General features: G+C 36.9%; 1 protein-coding gene across 3 annotated transcripts in view; it reads right to left on the minus strand.

Moving 5' to 3' along the window:
• Positions 1-5,598: 5,598 nt before the first annotated feature.
• The window catches only part of LOC115222606 (vesicle-associated membrane protein 7), a 40,383-nt gene continuing 26,764 nt past the window's right edge, over positions 5,599-19,217 (minus strand). For all 3 annotated transcript variants that reach the window (XM_029792907.2, XM_029792908.2, XM_029792909.2), the window contains exons 4-9: positions 18,284-18,333; positions 15,881-15,968; positions 14,440-14,530; positions 8,450-8,517; positions 7,264-7,356; positions 5,599-5,892 (exon numbers count right to left, since the gene is read on the minus strand). In XM_029792907.2, the coding sequence (XP_029648767.1) occupies positions 5,827-5,892; positions 7,264-7,356; positions 8,450-8,517; positions 14,440-14,530; positions 15,881-15,968; positions 18,284-18,333 (456 nt within the window). In that variant the 3' untranslated portion in view covers positions 5,599-5,826. The remainder of the gene's footprint in view (positions 5,893-7,263; positions 7,357-8,449; positions 8,518-14,439; positions 14,531-15,880; positions 15,969-18,283; positions 18,334-19,217) is intronic.

The raw sequence follows: 19,217 nt of genomic DNA on the forward strand, positions 1-19,217 counted from the left end.
GTGAACTTTCCCTATGGTGAATTAATGACGGTGGGCTTCATCTGTGATAAACTAATGACAGTGAACTTTCGCTATGGTGAATTAATGATGGTGGGCTTCATCTGTGATGAACTAATGACAGTGAACTTTCCCTATGGTGAATTAATGACGGTGGGCTTCCTCTGTGATGAACTAATGACAGTGAACTTTCGCTATGGTGAATTAATGATGGTGGGCTTCATCTGTGATGAACTAATGACAGTGAACTTTCCCTATGGTGAATTAATGATGGTGGGCTTCATCTGTGATGAACTAATGACAGTGAACTTTCCTTATGGTGAATTAATGATGGTGGGCTTCATCTGTGATGAACTAATGACAGTGAACTTTCGCTATGGTGAATTAATGATGGTGGGCTTCATCTGTGATGAACTAATGACAGTGAACTTTCGCTATGGTGAATTAATGATGGTGGGCTTCATCTGTGATGAACTAATGACAGTGAACTTTCCCTATGGTGAATTAATGATGGTGGGCTTCATCTGTGATGAACTAATGACAGTGAACTTTCCCTATGGTGAATTAATGATGGTGGGCTTCATCTGTGATGAACTAATGACAGTGAACTTTCCCTATGGTGAATTAATGATGGTGGGCTTCATCTGTGATGAACTAATGACAGTGAACTTTCCCTATGGTGAATTAATGATGGTGGGCTTCCTCTGTGATGAACTAATGACAGTGAACTTTCCTATGGTGAATTAATGATGGTGGGCTTCATCTGTGATGAACTAATGACAGTGAACTTTCCCTATGGTGAATTAATGATGGTGGGCTTCATCTGTGATGAACTAATGACAGTGAACTTTCCCTATGGTGAATTAATGATGGTGGGCTTCATCTGTGATGAACTAATGACAGTGAACTTTCCCTATGGTGAATTAATGATGGTGGGCTTCCTCTGTGATGAACTAATGACAGTGAACTTTCCCTATGGTGAATTAATGATGGTGGGCTTCATCTGTGATGAACTAATGACAGTGAACTTTCCTATGGTGAATTAATGATGGTGGGCTTCATCTGTGATGAACTAATGACAGTGAACTTTCCCTATGGTGAATTAATGATGGTGGGCTTCCTCTGTGATGAACTAATGACAGTGAACTTTCGCTATGGTGAATTAATGATGGTGGGCTTCCTCTGTGATGAACTAATGACAGTGAACTTTCCTATGGTGAATTAATGATGGTGGGCTTCATCTGTGATGAACTAATGACAGTGAACTTTCCCTATGGTGAATTAATGATGGTGGGCTTCCTCTGTGATGAACTAATGACAGTGAACTTTCCCTATGGTGAATTAATGATGGTGGGCTTCATCTGTGATGAACTAATGACAGTGAACTTTCCCTATGGTGAATTAATGATGGTGGGCTTCCTCTGTGATGAACTAATGACAGTGAACTTTCCCTATGGTGAATTAATGATGGTGGGCTTCATCTGTGATGAACTAATGACAGTGAACTTTCGCTATGGTGAATTAATGATGGTGGGCTTCATCTGTGATGAACTAATGACAGTGAACTTTCCCTATGGTGAATTAATGACGGTGGGCTTCCTCTGTGATGAACTAATGACAGTGAACTTTCCCTATGGTGAATTAATGATGGTGGGCTTCATCTGTGATGAACTAATGACAGTGAACTTTCGCTATGGTGAATTAATGATGGTGGGCTTCCTCTGTGATGAACTAATGACAGTGAACTTTCCCTATGGTGAATTAATGATGGTGGGCTTCATCTGTGATGAACTAATGACAGTGAACTTTCGCTATGGTGAATTAATGATGGTGGGCTTCCTCTGTGATGAACTAATGACAGTGAACTTTCCCTATGGTGAATTAATGATGGTGGGCTTCATCTGTGATGAACTAATGACAGTGAACTTTCGCTATGGTGAATTAATGATGGTGGGCTTCCTCTGTGATGAACTAATGACAGTGAACTTTCCCTATGGTGAATTAATGACGGTGGGCTTCATCTGTGATGAACTAATGACAGTGAACTTTCCCTATGGTGAATTAATGATGGTGGGCTTCATCTGTGATGAACTAATGACAGTGAACTTTCGCTATGGTGAATTAATGATGGTGGGCTTCATCTGTGATGAACTAATGACAGTGAACTTTCCCTATGGTGAATTAATGATGGTGGGCTTCCTCTGTGATGAACTAATGACAGTGAACTTTCCCTATGGTGAATTAATGATGGTGGGCTTCATCTGTGATGAACTAATGACAGTGAACTTTCGCTATGGTGAATTAATGATGGTGGGCTTCCTCTGTGATGAACTAATGACAGTGAACTTTCCCTATGGTGAATTAATGATGGTGGGCTTCATCTGTGATGAACTAATGACAGTGAACTTTCCCTATGGTGAATTAATGATGGTGGGCTTCATCTGTGATGAACTAATGACAGTGAACTTTCGCTATGGTGAATTAATGATGGTGGGCTTCCTCTGTGATGAACTAATGACAGTGAACTTTCCCTATGGTGAATTAATGATGGTGGGCTTCATCTGTGATGAACTAATGACAGTGAACTTTCCCTATGGTGAATTAATGACGGTGGGCTTCATCTGTGATGAACTAATGACAGTGAACTTTCCCTATGGTGAATTAATGATGGTGGGCTTCATCTGTGATGAACTAATGACAGTGAACTTTCCCTATGGTGAATTAATGATGGTGGGCTTCCTCTGTGATGAACTAATGACAGTGAACTTTCCCTATGGTGAATTAATGATGGTGGGCTTCCTCTGTGATGAACTAATGACAGTGAACTTTCCCTATGGTGAATTAATGACGGTGGGCTTCATCTGTGATGAACTAATGACAGTGAACTTTCCCTATGGTGAATTAATGACGGTGGGCTTCCTCTGTGATGAACTAATGACAGTGAACTTTCCCTATGGTGAATTAATGATGGTGGGCTTCATCTGTGATGAACTAATGACAGTGAACTTTCCCTATGGTGAATTAATGATGGTGGGCTTCATCTGTGATGAACTAATGACAGTGAACTTTCCCTATGGTGAATTAATGATGGTGGGCTTCCTCTGTGATGAACTAATGACAGTGAACTTTCCCTATGGTGAATTAATGATGGTGGGCTTCCTCTGTGATGAACTAATGACAGTGAACTTTCCCTATGGTGAATTAATGATGGTGGGCTTCATCTGTGATGAACTAATGACAGTGAACTTTCCCTATGGTGAATTAATGATGGTGGGCTTCTCTGTGATGAACTAATGACAGTGAACTTTCCCTATGGTGAATTAATGATGGTGGGCTTCATCTGTGATGAACTAATGACAGTGAACTTTCCCTATGGTGAATTAATGATGGTGGGCTTCCTCTGTGATGAACTAATGACAGTGAACTTTCCCTATGGTGAATTAATGATGGTGGGCTTCATCTGTGATGAACTAATGACAGTGAACTTTCCCTATGGTGAATTAATGATGGTGGGCTTCCTCTGTGATGAACTAATGACAGTGAACTTTCCCTATGGTGAATTAATGATGGTGGGCTTCCTCTGTGATGAACTAATGACAGTGAACTTTCCCTATGGTGAATTAATGATGGTGGGCTTCATCTGTGATGAACTAATGACAGTGAACTTTCCCTATGGTGAATTAATGATGGTGGGCTTCCTCTGTGATGAACTAATGACAGTGAACTTCCCTATGGTGAATTAATGATGGTGGGCTTCCTCTGTGATGAACTAATGACAGTAAACTTTCCCTATGGTGAATTAATGACGGTGGGCTTCATCTGTGATGAACTAATGACAGTGAACTTTCGCTATGGTGAATTAATGATGGTGGGCTTCCTCTGTGATGAACTAATGACAGTGAACTTTCCCTATGGTGAATTAATGACGGTGGGCTTCATCTGTGATGAACTAATGACAGTGAACTTTCGCTATGGTGAATTAATGATGGTGGGCTTCCTCTGTGATGAACTAATGACAGTGAACTTTCCCTATGGTGAATTAATGATGGTGGGCTTCATCTGTGATGAACTAATGACAGTGAACTTTCGCTATGGTGAATTAATGATGGTGGGCTTCCTCTGTGATGAACTAATGACAGTGAACTTTCCCTATGGTGAATTAATGATGGTGGGCTTCATCTGTGATGAACTAATGACAGTGAACTTTCGCTATGGTGAATTAATGATGGTGGGCTTCCTCTGTGATGAACTAATGACAGTGAACTTTCCCTATGGTGAATTAATGATGGTGGGCTTCATCTGTGATGAACTAATGACAGTGAACTTTCCCTATGGTGAATGAATGATGGTGGGCTTCATCTGTGATGAACTAATGACAGTGAACTTTCGCTATGGTGAATTAATGATGGTGGGCTTCATCTGTGATGAACTAATGACAGTGAACTTTCCCTATGGTGAATTAATGATGGTGGGCTTCATCTGTGATGAACTAATGACAGTGAACTTTCGCTATGGTGAATTAATGATGGTGGGCTTCCTCTGTGATGAACTAATGACAGTGAACTTTCCCTATGGTGAATTAATGATGGTGGGCTTCATCTGTGATGAACTAATGACAGTGAACTTTCCCTATGGTGAATTAATGATGGTGGGCTTCATCTGTGATGAACTAATGACAGTGAACTTTCCCTATGGTGAATTAATGATGGTGGGCTTCCTCTGTGATGAACTAATGACAGTGAACTTTCCCTATGGTGAATTAATGATGGTGGGCTTCATCTGTGATGAACTAATGACAGTGAACTTTCCCTATGGTGAATTAATGACGGTGGGCTTCCTCTGTGTTGAACTAATGACAGTGAACTTTCCCTATGGTGAATTAATGATGGTGGGCTTCCTCTGTGATGAACTAATGACAGTGAACTTTCGCTATGGTGAATTAATGATGGTGGGCTTCCTCTGTGATGAACTAATGACAGTGAACTTTCCTATGGTGAATTAATGATGGTGGGCTTCCTCTGTGATGAACTAATGACAGTGAACTTTCCCTATGGTGAATTAATGATGGTGGGCTTCATCTGTGATGAACTAATGACAGTGAACTTTCCCTATGGTGAATTAATGATGGTGGGCTTCCTCTGTGATGAACTAATGACAGTGAACTTTCCCTATGGTGAATTAATGATGGTGGGCTTCATCTGTGATGAACTGATGACGGTGGATTTCCCTTGTGGTGAACTGATGACGGTGGACTTCCTCTGTAGTGAATTGATGACGGTGGACTTCCCCTGTAGTGAATTGATGACAGTGGACTTCCCCTGTGGTGAATTGCTGACAGTGGACTTCCCCTGTGGTGAATTGCTGACAGTGAACTTTCCCTGCAGTGAATCAAAGATGGTGAACTTTCTCTACAGTGAACTTACCAGACACGGTAGAAGACACATGCCAAAGGTACTACACAGTGAAACTGAAATCAAGACCACATGGTTGAGAAGTAAGCTTCTTAACCACACAGCCATATCTGATTCTTTATCATAATCATGCTTGTTTGTATGCATTTTATAAACAAATGCATATTACATAGAAAAAGTACATGTCAAAGAAAATTCTATTCTTTATTTTGCAGTAAATTTAGTGAAAAAGATTCAAAAATATATATATGTTATCTCAAGTAGAAATTAAATGAAATTAGAGACAGAGAGAAAGAGTAGGAAATACTTGTATTCTTATTTGAAAACGTCCATAGGGTAAATATATGGCTATTTGTGTCTGTGTTTCACAATAACTACAACAGGCTGTAAATGGTCATTTGGACTTTCATGTCCATAATTAGTTCCTGGTGCATGGCCAATCAAGTCCACCACATGTAATCGATATTATCAGGTACAAAACAACCTGCAAATACAAATAAATAAATCAGTAAAAAGAAGGACATTTCTCATTCATATTTTACAATAAGGATAAGAAACGTAAAACAGTCACAAATACATTTCAGTTTTTATCTACATATCCACCTACACACACACACATATATATATAGATAAGATAAAACTCAGTTGGAAATGGATGCATGGCATTCAATCATATAATAATATACATACATACATACACACACACACACATATCACTATGATTCTACCCTACTTATGCTGAATTTCCCTCCTCCTATCCTCTGCATATGACAGTAAGTAGACAGCAGTGAACATTCAAACTAAATTCTTGATCAGTATATACATGCATAGAAATAAGATGGCAGAAACGTTAGTACGCCGGGCGAAATGCTTAGCGGTATTTCATCTGCCGTTACGTTCTAAGTTCAAATTCCGCCGAGGTCAACTTTGCCTTACATCCTTTCGGGGTCGATAAATTAAGTACCAGTTACGCACTGGGGTTGATCCAATCGACTTAATCCCTTTGTCTGTCCTTGTTTGTCCCCTCTATGTTTAGCCCCTTGTGAGCAGTAAAGAATAAGGAAAAAATATTTTAATTTTTCTGTCAGATTTAAGAACTATATTAGTTTGTAGTTGTTTTTGTAAACAAACTTTCATGTGCTTTTACTACAAATGGTTTTGTTAAGCAGTGTTGAGTTTTACAATTCTGTAAATAATAATAATAGTATTTTATAAGCTTGAAGCTTATAGTTACCGCACAATGACTAAAGAAAATAGTCTAATAATGGGGTATATAAGCCCTCAACAGAAAAAAGTAGGTTTTCCCATACACGTGAGGCTCTAGAATTTTCTAGACAGTGGAGACTTTAATAATTGCTTGCTTTTAGTAAAAGTTACATATACTCCTAACTAATTATTAAGCAGTTTTCCTTACTGTAGTATAGATACAGTAAAGAAAGGTCTCTTAGTCCAACCAGGCAGGTCTTCTAATGTCAATGACAGATATAACCAGTCTATTCTGCTAATGACTGGTAACAGGAAATATATTAAACTGGAAAAATAGCCGCTTTCAACCAGCCATGCAGCACAGTAAATACAATGATGCATAACAAACTGTTTTAACAAAAGTAACACTCATCGTGTTAGTACTACACACAATAAGAGTAGTGCCAGGGGCAGGCACCCAGTGTCTGTGATTCAGTAATTTCACTGCCAGCTATGACAACCTTCTATCTCTCAGGTTCATTTTTACATAGGTCAGCCACTATTAATGTTGACACAATGAAAGCTAAATCTTCTGGTGAAATATATTTAACACATTGAATCAATGAATAACAAAAATAAAGGAAAACAAAAACGTTTTGATTTAACTTACCACAATGACAATAAATATTAAAATGCAAATCTTTACATTTTTCCGCCACAGTGATCTAGCAAGATTGACACTGGATTTCTTAAAAGATACTGACTGTTAGGAAATAAAAGAGAAAGTATATTGTAAGTATGTGTTTAGACATGTGTATATATATATATATTATGGAAATGTACTTGCATAACAAGTGACTTGGTCTGAGATGGTGTGCTGAAACAAAAAGAACTGCAGTGTGGAAGATATTTGTAAGCCATTCAAGAACACACAAAAACCACTAGTTTCACTTCAAAATTTAATTTAGCATCATGTTTTGTCAAAAATATTTTGACACAAATGAAAATTAAATGCCAAAGTGAAACTAATGGTTTTTGTGTGTTCTTGAATGTCTTACAAATATCTTTCACACTGCAATTGTTTATATGTATTTTGACTTTAATAAAAGTATATATATATATATAGTTTATAGATCCACTACCCCTTTTCTTCCAAACCTTCCAGGTTTGTCTTTCTGGCTTTTATAGCCCCCCTCTACAACACCGTTCCATAACCACATCATCCCTGCTCTGGCTAGGACTTCACACCAGCCATAGATTTGGTCTGTAGCTCCCTGTAAGTTGTGCTGTAGGAACTTCCAGGTGTCTTCTATACTATACATTTTAAACTCCTTTTTACCAGAAGCTTCAATTAGAATGTTTCTGAATTTCTCATGGTCAGCTGGGTCTTTGAGTTGCCATACCTTTTTTTTTTTTCTTCAGACTGGCTAGTTTCTTTGAGTCCTTCTACCTCTACATCTGAAGTTGCTAGCCACTAACTTATGCTAGGTTGTTTACATTTTTTGCCTGGGGAAGACTATCTCTCAAAAGATTTTAATACAGTTGTATCAAACACAAAACTCAAAACCATAAGTTGTGAAGCAAGCATATCTACACAGACTTGCTTTGGTCTAAATATAAGCTAAAAACTCTGGAACAATACAGCAGCTCAGAAAATAGCTTACATTTCTAACTTTAAAAAATGTAAATTGATAAACAAAGAAAGTGAAACAACGTAATTTATGAGATTTAGTAAGACATTATTTGCTGTTGAAAGTAACACATCAATAAGGTTAAGATTGGCTGTATTTATAACAGCTACATTTTGCTATTATGAATGCTATGGGGGTTAAAGTACAACAGATCAAACTACTTACATTTACATTTAGATTATTTGCTTTATCAACTAGAAGCTCTAGTTTCTCATTTCGGTCTGATATCTGATCTGGAAAAAAAAAAAAAAGAATTAACAGCATGAAGTAGCAAAGAAAAAAAAATGTATGGATATTTATGCTGTCTCTAATATGCTTATTGTTAACTAAATTAATTGAAATGGCTCTAATCATATATTAGAGTCAGCTTGGTGAAATTTTACTGTTATATTGTTGTATCTACCAGGATAATACATTTTTGGCTATTCAAAAGGGTAATTTTGATAGAATGAAAAAGGATATAGTAAACAAAATCATAATATTATAGTGATACCGAATTCAATAATAATATTTTCTTTATCTTTATGACATACTTAACATATGGGTATTATTGAAAAGCCTGAAACTACATTTTTCATCAGGGAAGAAAAAATCTCTTCACAGATGCATTGTGTTAAAAATATAATATACTTCTGGGTGAAGCAGAAGAAAATTGCCAGAAAGTGATAGATGTGCATTTTGTCATTTTTGTGGTTTGTTTTATTTAGTTCTGAAACACAGTGTTTTTTAAAACACTATATCTTTTACGCATTTCAGTCGTTACACTGCAGCTATGCTTAAAGAATTTTTAGTCAAAGGTATTGACCCCATTATTATTTTGTTTTTTAAAGCCTGGTACTTATTCTATTGGTCTCTTTTGCCAAACCACTAAGTTATGGGGATGTAAACACATCAGCACCAGTTGTCAAACTGTGCAAGGGGACAAACACCAACACGAAGACATACACACACACACACACACATATATATAAATTAATAAATAAAACATATGCATATATACATACATATATGTACATACCTACCTCTACATGTATATATACATGCATATATGGATACAGGACACCAAAAAAACGTCGAACACAATGAGAAACAAAAACATAAACACAAAACCAAGGAAATGGACATTTCTTTTAAACAACGAAAAAATAGAGTACAGGACATACAAAACAAGGAAAATTCTATATATATATATATATATATATAGTTAGTCCAAACAAAAAAGCACAAAAAAACACAACAACGCGAGGACGTGGAACAAATATAGTATTATTGGATGCTCAGGAAAGAAGGAAAGAAGGAGGGTTTAACGTTTCGAGTGGAGCTTTTCATCAGAAACATAGGAGAAGGAAAGATCCAGAGAAGGGAAGACAGAGGAAAAAAAATCACCAATGGTACACACGAGGTCACATTTTGAAAGACCGGAAGGAAATATATATATATACAATAGGCTTCTTTCAACTTCTATCAATCAAATCCACCTAGAAGGCTTTGGTTGACTTGAGGCTATTGCAGAAGACACTTGCCCAAGGTGCCACGCAGTGGGACTGAACCCAGGATCATGCAGTTGAGAAGCAAGCTTCTTACCACAGAGCCACACATGTACCTACATCTATAAAGGGATTTTTTTTTTGCTGAATGAAAACTGTGGCTTCTGGCCTTTCAATGTACACTAAGTATGTAATATAGGTAAAAATTATACTCTACAGTGGCTTCTATTGCATAATTTGACTTTTATTCAGCCTGAACAACTTCATTGTAAGCCAATATATTGTTTATACATTGTCTCTATATACTTCAGTCTGGCCAATTCAATCTTGTTTTGGAAGCGACTTAAGTTTGTGACATTGACAAGCTGCAAAAACATTTCAAAGCACATCTGTCGCACTTGTCACCTCCAGTGTGGTTCTGTTTTGCCTAACTCTGAAGGATATTGCAAATTTTAATGCAATACAACTATAAAAGGAATTTTTCCTGGAAAGAAAAATGCAGCTTCAGGTTTTTCAATGATACGCATATATTAACCATGTCATATAGATAATAAAAATTTTACTGTAGAGCTCCTAATGCAAAATTCAAATGATGTTTTCATTTCCAAATGTTTTGTGAAGCACTATTAAGCTACAATGTAATTAAGTGGAGGGAAAAATGCTTGATTAATTAAAATTAATTATATCCTTGATGATGAAATCATTAATGGTGATGATTATTTTTGTCAAGAAATTCAAAGGAGACATGTATGTTTATCCCTATATACCGTGTATGTATGTGTGTGTGGGAGAGGGAAACCCAGGAAGACATGGGACAAAGTATAGAAGGCTGATCTCAAAATGTTGAACCTTACAAAGATGACAAAGGACCAAGATATAATAATAATAATAATAATAATAATAATAACAATAATGATAATGATGATGATGATGAAATTATTGTGTATAGTGCTCAGGTGCACTCATCAAAGGTGCATGTACAGTACATAGAACTATGTACAAAAGTCAGGAAAGTGAACAGGGTATGAGTCATGATATACATGTTTGCATGCATATGGAGTGGGGAATATCAAGTGCTGTGTTGGCAAATTTCAAGAAGCATGGAGGTTTTAAAGGATGCAATGTTTCAGCAACTAACAACTGATTCAGGTAGTTTGTTCCATGGCTCAGCAACTCTGAGTGTGAAAAAACGTTTCCGCAAGTCATGGGAGCTGTGCTTTTTTCTGACATACCCACATGTGTTAGACACATGGAGCTCAAAAAGTTGTTCAAGGTGGTTGTTGGCGCAATAAATAATTATTTTGTGGGTATTTGCCAAGTCAGTTGTCGGAGCTTCAGAGTATGGTAGGTGCCTGATGGAGGGTATCTGCTTGGCTGCATGTCTCTGTACAGTTTCCAGGAGGTCGATGTCCTGAGCAAGATAGGGGTTCCAAACTGGTAATGCCAATTCCAAGTGTGGTTGCACCATAGCCATATACAGCCTTAAACAGATAGCTGAAGAGCAGCTGATAAAGGTCTTGCTGAGTGATGCCAAGATATCCTTGGCCTGCTTGACAATTTCAGAGATGTGCTTTGTCCAGCATAAATCGCTGCTGACGGTAATGCCCAGGTCACATTCACAAGAAGACTGCTTGATATTCGTGTTGTGAAGAGAGTATGTGGACATTGGGTTTTTCCTCCCAAAGCGCATGGTGGTACACTTGTCCACAGCCAGCTTGATTTGCCAGTACATGATCCATTGTTGCATTGTGTCCAGGTCTGATGGCAGGAAAGATCTATAGTGTTCAGGATCTTTCCTTTTTACCTCAAGGTACAGCTTGATGTCATCTGCATATTTCAACACTGTGGCATTCTTTAAGTTGGTAGCTATGTCAATGTATGCAACAAACAATAGGGGACCAAGAACAGATCCTTGTGGTACACCAGATGACATCTCATAGGGTGAAGAATGCTGTCCTTGAAGCATGACTTCTTTTCAGCTGAGAATGAAGGACTCCAACCAGTTAAAAAAGATCATATGTGGTACATTGCTGTACTGACAAGACCCACCCACCACAACAGAATTAAGATCCTAAAACCAATGTACTACATAAAAAAGCATTGGTGTGGGTGGTGGTGCCATGTAAATAGCACCCAATATACTCCGTGGAGTGAGTAGCATCAGGAAGGGCATCCAGCCATAGAAACCAAGCCAAAACAGACTATTGGACCTGGTGCAGTTCCTGGCCTTGCCAGTCTCTTTCAAGCCATCCAACCCATGCCAGCATGGAAAATGGATGTTAAATGTTGATTCTTTTTTTAATCATCATCATCATTGTTGTTGTTTAACATCTGCCTTCCATGGTAGAATTTTATATATACATATATATAAAATTATATGGTGAAGGCACAAGGCTCAATGGTCAGAGTGTCAGGCTCACACTCAAGGTAGTGAGTTCAAATCCTGGACCAGACACTATATTTCACATTGCTCTAGTTCGCTCAGCTGTAGAAATGAGTTGTGACATCACTAGTGCCAAGCTGTATCGGCCCCTTTGCCCTTCCCTTGGATAACATCAGTGGCGTAGAGAGGGGAGGCTGGTATGCATGGGCAACAGCTGGTCTTCCATAAACAACCTTGCCTGGACTTGTGCCTTTGAGGAGAACTTTCTAGGTGCAATCTCATGGTCATTCATGACTGAAGGGGGTCTTTAATCTTTATATATATAACCTTTATATGTATATATAATAACCTTCATATATACATATACATGGTGGTTGTCTACTCCTTATAAAGAATTTGACCACCTCCTGTACCTACACCTTAGAACCATCATGGCGTCTGATGTGGCTTTTTAAACAAGACAACGTTCTGAAAAGATATCCACATAGATTACGTATCAAATTTGGACCACCAAGAGCTGCAGGTAAGTTCTGATCTTTGTGGATCCTAAAATGTCTTTTGAGGCCTCCGTTAGATTTGCAAACCTTCTGGCATACATTGCATTCAAAGGTGTGCACAGACATATAGGCAGATCAGTTGGTGGAGATTTGTTTACCATGGGTTCGCAAATGAGATTTGAGCCCAGCAAAAGAAAGTTCAACCTCCCATACCACTTAACATTCCAAAGAACAGAGACTAATAGTCACCATGTTAATAAGTGTTGATAGTAATTTGCTGGTGAGTAAGGGGGGGAAAAAAGTGTCTCAATATATCAATTGGTGGAAATATCTAGTCATATGTGAAAACCTCACATCTAACCATCACTATGGAATAGTACAAACTTTCTTCAATTCAGATACAGAAAACTGGTATCAATCAATCCATCAGGCACATGTATTTTACAACTTCATGTCTGGTTCAAGGGTTTAAGATTGCTGCCATGAACACCATGAAGGATACGTAAAGAGAGATTATACAGGAAAGAAGATGGAGGGGAACCTCAACCAGGCTCCCCACAAGTAATGGACAATGACAAAGGTACAAATTCTTTCTTTCTTTTTGGAGGGTGGGTGTAATAACAATGCAAGAGAAATGAACTAATGAAGTTGTAGTGGCACAAGCAGTCAGCGCCATATTGGATGAGACCTCACCAGCAACCATTTGCCATGCGTGAGATCACAACGAGGCTCACAATGGCAAATTGTATATAAAGGGAAAACCTGATTCAGACCTGTCTCTTTTGGCACCACTTCACAGCAGCGCTTGCTGAACACCACCAGTGGCTGGTCCTGTCTGTAGATTGTATCTCCAGAGGCAATGTGCCTGCACTAATGGAGCTACTACACAATGCACACAGCTAAAGATGGTTGCTGAGAGCAGCATACTTCACCTATCCTGTAAAACTTGTAAATAAAACTAGTTGTAAATAGCATTTGTCCTTGAAGTTTTTTCTCTTTGCCTGCCAGAAGCCTGAACTACATAAAGAACAAGAAGATGATGGAAGAAGACGATATTCTTCCGATATCGTAAACCTTGCCTTCCATTATAAAGTGAACAAGACATGAGAGTGTATGATAAAGAAATTAATCTTAGGTTAATCATGGATAATATAACAGTGATATTTATTGTTGTATATGCACCACAATCAGGACTGGCAGACGAACAGCAGTAAGACTTGTTGAGGTTCCTCAGTAGACTATCTTTAAAACATGACAGCAGCCTCATTATTACTATACATAATGGCTGTGGATGTGGGGAATGAGTAGGATACCAAATCATTTACAACACTAATTTCAGAAAATTGACCAGATCAACAACTAATCAAGCACAAGTCAGATAGATCCCAGGAAACAGGATAGACAGATTGTTGTAAATTCTAAGTGACAGATCTGGGAAGATTGAAAGTAAGGGAGACAACAAAAAACAATATCAGCTGACTTGAAAAGAAGCTAAGTGTCATGTTTGGTACCAAGAGAAGCTGAAAATAAGTTTGCTCATGTTCTGTAGAATGGAAATAAGAGATATGAGGTTTTCCAGATTGTAAGGTTGAGTACTACTTGAGGTAATTAAGATGTTATTGGGGAGAAATGTGTAATAGTAGTACATCTCAATGATACTCAGAACAAAATGGCATGGAAATATACTTTTCTGACAATTTAACACTGCACAACCAAATAATCATCCTCAATTCATGTTATTCAATCACTGCAAATTAACTGTGTTTTACTTTTTCTCTTATTACTTACCAATATCTCTCACAATAATTTCTTTCAGTTCATCAACTTGATTTTTAACTTTTTCCAGTTTGTCTGTATTTTTCACATCCGAGTAGTATCGCTAAAGAATAAACAAAATAAAATGAAATCAAAAAAAAAATTTTCAAAATCATATCAGATCAACAGGTAATATATTTGAAAGTGCAGACATCTAAATATTAAAATTAATTATTTTTTAAAAGGATTTTATTCATTTATTTTCAAAGAATGAATAATAATTAATGGATGTATTTCCTGCCCAATAAATTTCTTTAATATACATTTCAATTACCAAATCTTGATTTCTGTATAGATTATTTTGAGAGTTCCTAAGAGAGATTGAAGGAATTATGGGACATCCTCTATCCCCTCAGTACTACTTATAATGCTCCACCCACTGTTCCTTGTGGGTAGGCTTCAATGCATTTCTAACAGCATCTGTTTCTCTCTTTCTCACTCTGTTTATATTTCTCTCTCTCTTTCACATTTCTTGTCCTGCTGAGATAACCTAGTATCTCCTGTATAAGACAACTATGTCTGTCTATTATACTCTAACCTCTTGCCTGGCAGACAGCCATTTCCCTTGATTCCAGTCTCTCTCTTAGTTGAGAGGTCTTTGTGTTGCAAGTACTTGGTGATACCGCTAGTGCAGATGCCACATAAAAATGCCCAGTACCATTGTAAAATGGTTGACATTAGGAAAGACATCTTGTGTAGAAACCATGTCAAAACTGACAGTCAGAGCCCTCTGGCTGGCAAGCCAGTGGGTTTGCCAGCTCCTATCAAGCAGCCCAACTCATACCAGCATGGAAAACAGATATTAAGCAATGATGATGATGATGATGGCTATGCTCCCTTCCCTGTTTGCCATTCTCTGTATCGCCTATATCTCTATATTCCCTACTTTTAACCATTGTGTTGCTCACCTTACCCTCTTGCAAATTTATCTGGCCTGCTTCCCCTATCCACCTCACATTCATATTCTTGCACCTTGAGGATATATCTTGACATCTCATCATCACCATTTCCTCCCCTTTTCCAGCTAAAGTAGCCATGTATCTCCTCTGCAACAAAACACCTGTTCTTATCCCTCTATCGTACTCTTTTCTCTCAACACCTGACATAAGCCACCTCCCTCAATCAAAGGATCTTGTCTTGCAAGTTATTTGACAAGCTCACTAGTGCTGGTAACATGAAAATACACCCAGTACACTCTGTAAAACGACTGGCATTAATAAGGGCGTCTGGGCACAGAAACCATGCCAAAGCAAACACTGGAGCTCAACAGAAGCCTCTGACCTGTTGGATCCTGTTAAACCATCCAACATATGCTAGAATAGAATACGGATGCTAAATGGTGATGATGAACATCAACGGAATATAAAATCCATGAAATAATATTAAACAAAAATAGAAACAGCTGTTATCATACCATTTGAAGACTCAATTCCCGAGAAAATTCACTATTCATAGCATAGGGTAATGCGGTACGTGCTCTTTGGCCATACTGAACTTGAAATCTACATATAGAAATAAAAATTTTATTTAATATATTGTATTAGTACAGTGTTTAACAAGTACCAAGTCTATAAAATATGAATTGCAAATTTGCAATACTATACACATTTCATGAGACCAAAATTGGGAGAGATCATGGAAGATGTGTAATTAAGTATCAGCTGTAGAGTGTAGCCATTTTCAAATAGTAGCGCCAATTTGTGATAGCTGGCAATATGACGTAATGTCGTATTGCCGAAGAAATATGATTGTTGTTTTCCCATTGGTTGAAATAACTGCTCATATAGGAATTCTGAAAATTAGTTAAAGAATATTTTTATGTGATTTCAATTCTTTAAAGTCAAGTTAAGCAGTTATAAAAACCCTGGATTTGGGGGAAAACTTTAGTGTTTTGTGGGATGTTACTAAACTCCACGACACTCGCTCCTTTGAGACATTGGTTATTTTTTTATGCCATGTCTATGAAAAATCCAACAAGACTTGTTTGAATTGTTGAGATCTATATAGTTAGTATGAAGAATTAGCTAGTGTAAATTTTAAGTCGTAATTCTCAACAACAAAATTACTTTACTTCAAATTGTATCATAGATATTAAAAATGCTAAATGTACATAAATAAAATAATGTAGTAATTATTTTCTCTTTCTTCACGTTCTTCAACTTGTTAATGAAATTTATTTCTGTAATTATGAAACTGTACATTTTTTATAGTGGTTAAAAGAACACAAAATTATTTATCTTCAACATACATGCACGCATAGAATGTCTTAGTGTTTCAGAGAATATATTTCTCGCTAAGGCGTTTATGTCGCTGGAGTTATGATTTACGTATAATGATAACACTTATAAGTAAGTTATAAGTGACGGGTTTATCAATATATATCCCTACTTAAAAAGTAAAATATGCAAATAAGAAACATATAAAAGTAGCATTATACTAACAGTAACCAAAAAACACTGCTACACAGCTATAAGGGAACAACAATGATAGAAGAGAATGTGATTTGGTGCATAACATATATATAATAAATATCTACAGAGACATCAAAATAGGCTGCATAATCCTTCAGACATTGTACCCCCTATGTGGATATATAGATTTTTAAAAAAAACCACCACAGCATGAGGACATGACCCATTGCCACAAAGGAGGTATTCATTTGGAAATGAAACTTCTACCAAAGAAAAGTGTGTAATGTACAGCCTCATAACTCACTCTAACTGCAGCAATATATTCAGGATCATTGCCAGAATATCCCTTTTTAATATTATGAGCTTTTTACAATGGATTACTTTTCAAACACAACAGATTTATGAATACACATCTAGACACTGAACAAATTCCTTAACTCCTCTACTTGACATTCCTTTTTACACCACATCAGGCATCTTTAGTTCTAAAATTCAGCAAGGTAACAAAAATTCATGTACCACCTATCCCAAATAGTTCCTTGAACCAAACTGCCTGAGACAACTACTGGTTTTATGATGCAGGTTTCTTGTTTTAGAGTGATCTAGATTAAAACATTTCTTCAAAATTTTACGTAAAGTGAAGTTCAAAACACCAGCTTAATAGTGATAAAATCATTTTATTAAATTCTTCATTATTTTCAAAATTAACTGGACCAAAGGCAGTGTATTTCAAAAGAAATATAATAACAAAAGGGTTTAAAAAATACCTTCATAGACTGGCCCAAACGGCACTCAGGCATATGATTACGTATCTCAATTTCTGAAAAGGTAACTTATCTGAGAAAGTTTTAGATGTCATGTGCAAGACCATGTTGGAACATTACATGTGTTTCTATAACTAATGTGATAAGAAATTATTGAATATTAATCGCGACCTGTTCACTGACAAAATTCCAGGAATTTTGTCAGTGAACAGGTTGTGGTCTCAAAGCGACGAAAATATTTTGGCAAATTAAATTTAAATGTTGAAGAGAATCTAACGGTTTTTGTGTTTTTAAATGGCTTATAAACACCTTCCATGCTGCAATTGTTTTTGTTCCAGCACACAATCTCAGATCAGTCACTTGCTATGCAAGTACATCTCCATAATATATATATATATATATATAAAATTTGAAAACTTATTAGGTAAGATTATTAACATTTGAACTGATATCGTGGCAAACTGCATGCTGAAGAAGAGAACAAATCAAAATTTTATTTACAAATGATTTTGTTCTAAAACAAATACTGTCAGTATGATTTTTGGGAGTTTTTTTTCAATCCTTCAGGATTAATATGATAGATGTGAATATTGCATTTAAAAAGAATTTTTTTTTTTTTTTAAAAAAAAGGTTAATTCTTACTTCTTTTTTATATCATTGAGAAACATAAAGGCTTTTGCTCTCTCAAAAACCTGAAAACAAATAAAAAAGATACAAATCTTAATGAAACAAAGTCAACAATAAAAAGAAATTGTTCATAAAATGAAAAAAGACCAAAAGATGAACACTATTAACATGGCTGTCCCTTAAATGGTGATGGTGGTGATGATGGGTGGTGGTAATGATAGGTAATGGTGATGATGGTAGTAGTGGTAGTTATGATGGAGGTGGTGGTAACAAATTGATGGTGGATAGTGGTGGATAGAGAGTGATGGAGGATGAAGGGTGATAGCAGATGATCATGATGATGATGATGGTGGTGGTGGCAGTAGAGTTGATATTGTCGATTCAAATGACTAAATGCTTCTGCATTCTCATGGCAGAGAAGATCATCTGATGTCAGGTGACAGACAATCTCTTTAGCTCTATATCACACACAACAGTTTTGAAATCCTAGGATTTTTTCAACCCAAATATGAAAAAAAAATGAAAATGTTCATCATACATCACACACACATACACAAAATATATCAGAAGTGTAGCAGGCCCCTTAATTGTACAGTAGTAGATGTAGAGGTGCAGAAAAAGGTGGCTGAAGTTTCTACAACACCAGATATCAGAGAAGTGGTAGACTCAGGCACGGATCAAGACCCATAGAGGCCCGAGATACTGGAAAGTTTTTGGTGTCCCTATGTATATGTAATTCAAAATATACATAATAATGAGTCATAAAATAAATTAACAGTAAGATGGAAAATAATGTTTATTCTTGTATACTTCCACTTTATTTATATTTGAGAAGTACTTGATGAGATCTTGAACTCTGACATCATGAATACTTTGGCAATAATGGTTGGTGGAAATGATAGGTGATGGTGATGATGATGGTAGTGGTGATGGTGGATAGAGGGTGATG

The sequence above is a fragment of the Octopus sinensis genome, linkage group LG20, assembly GCF_006345805.1.
Source record: "Octopus sinensis linkage group LG20, ASM634580v1, whole genome shotgun sequence".
In the NCBI taxonomy this organism is placed as follows: Eukaryota; Metazoa; Mollusca; class Cephalopoda; order Octopoda; family Octopodidae; genus Octopus; species Octopus sinensis.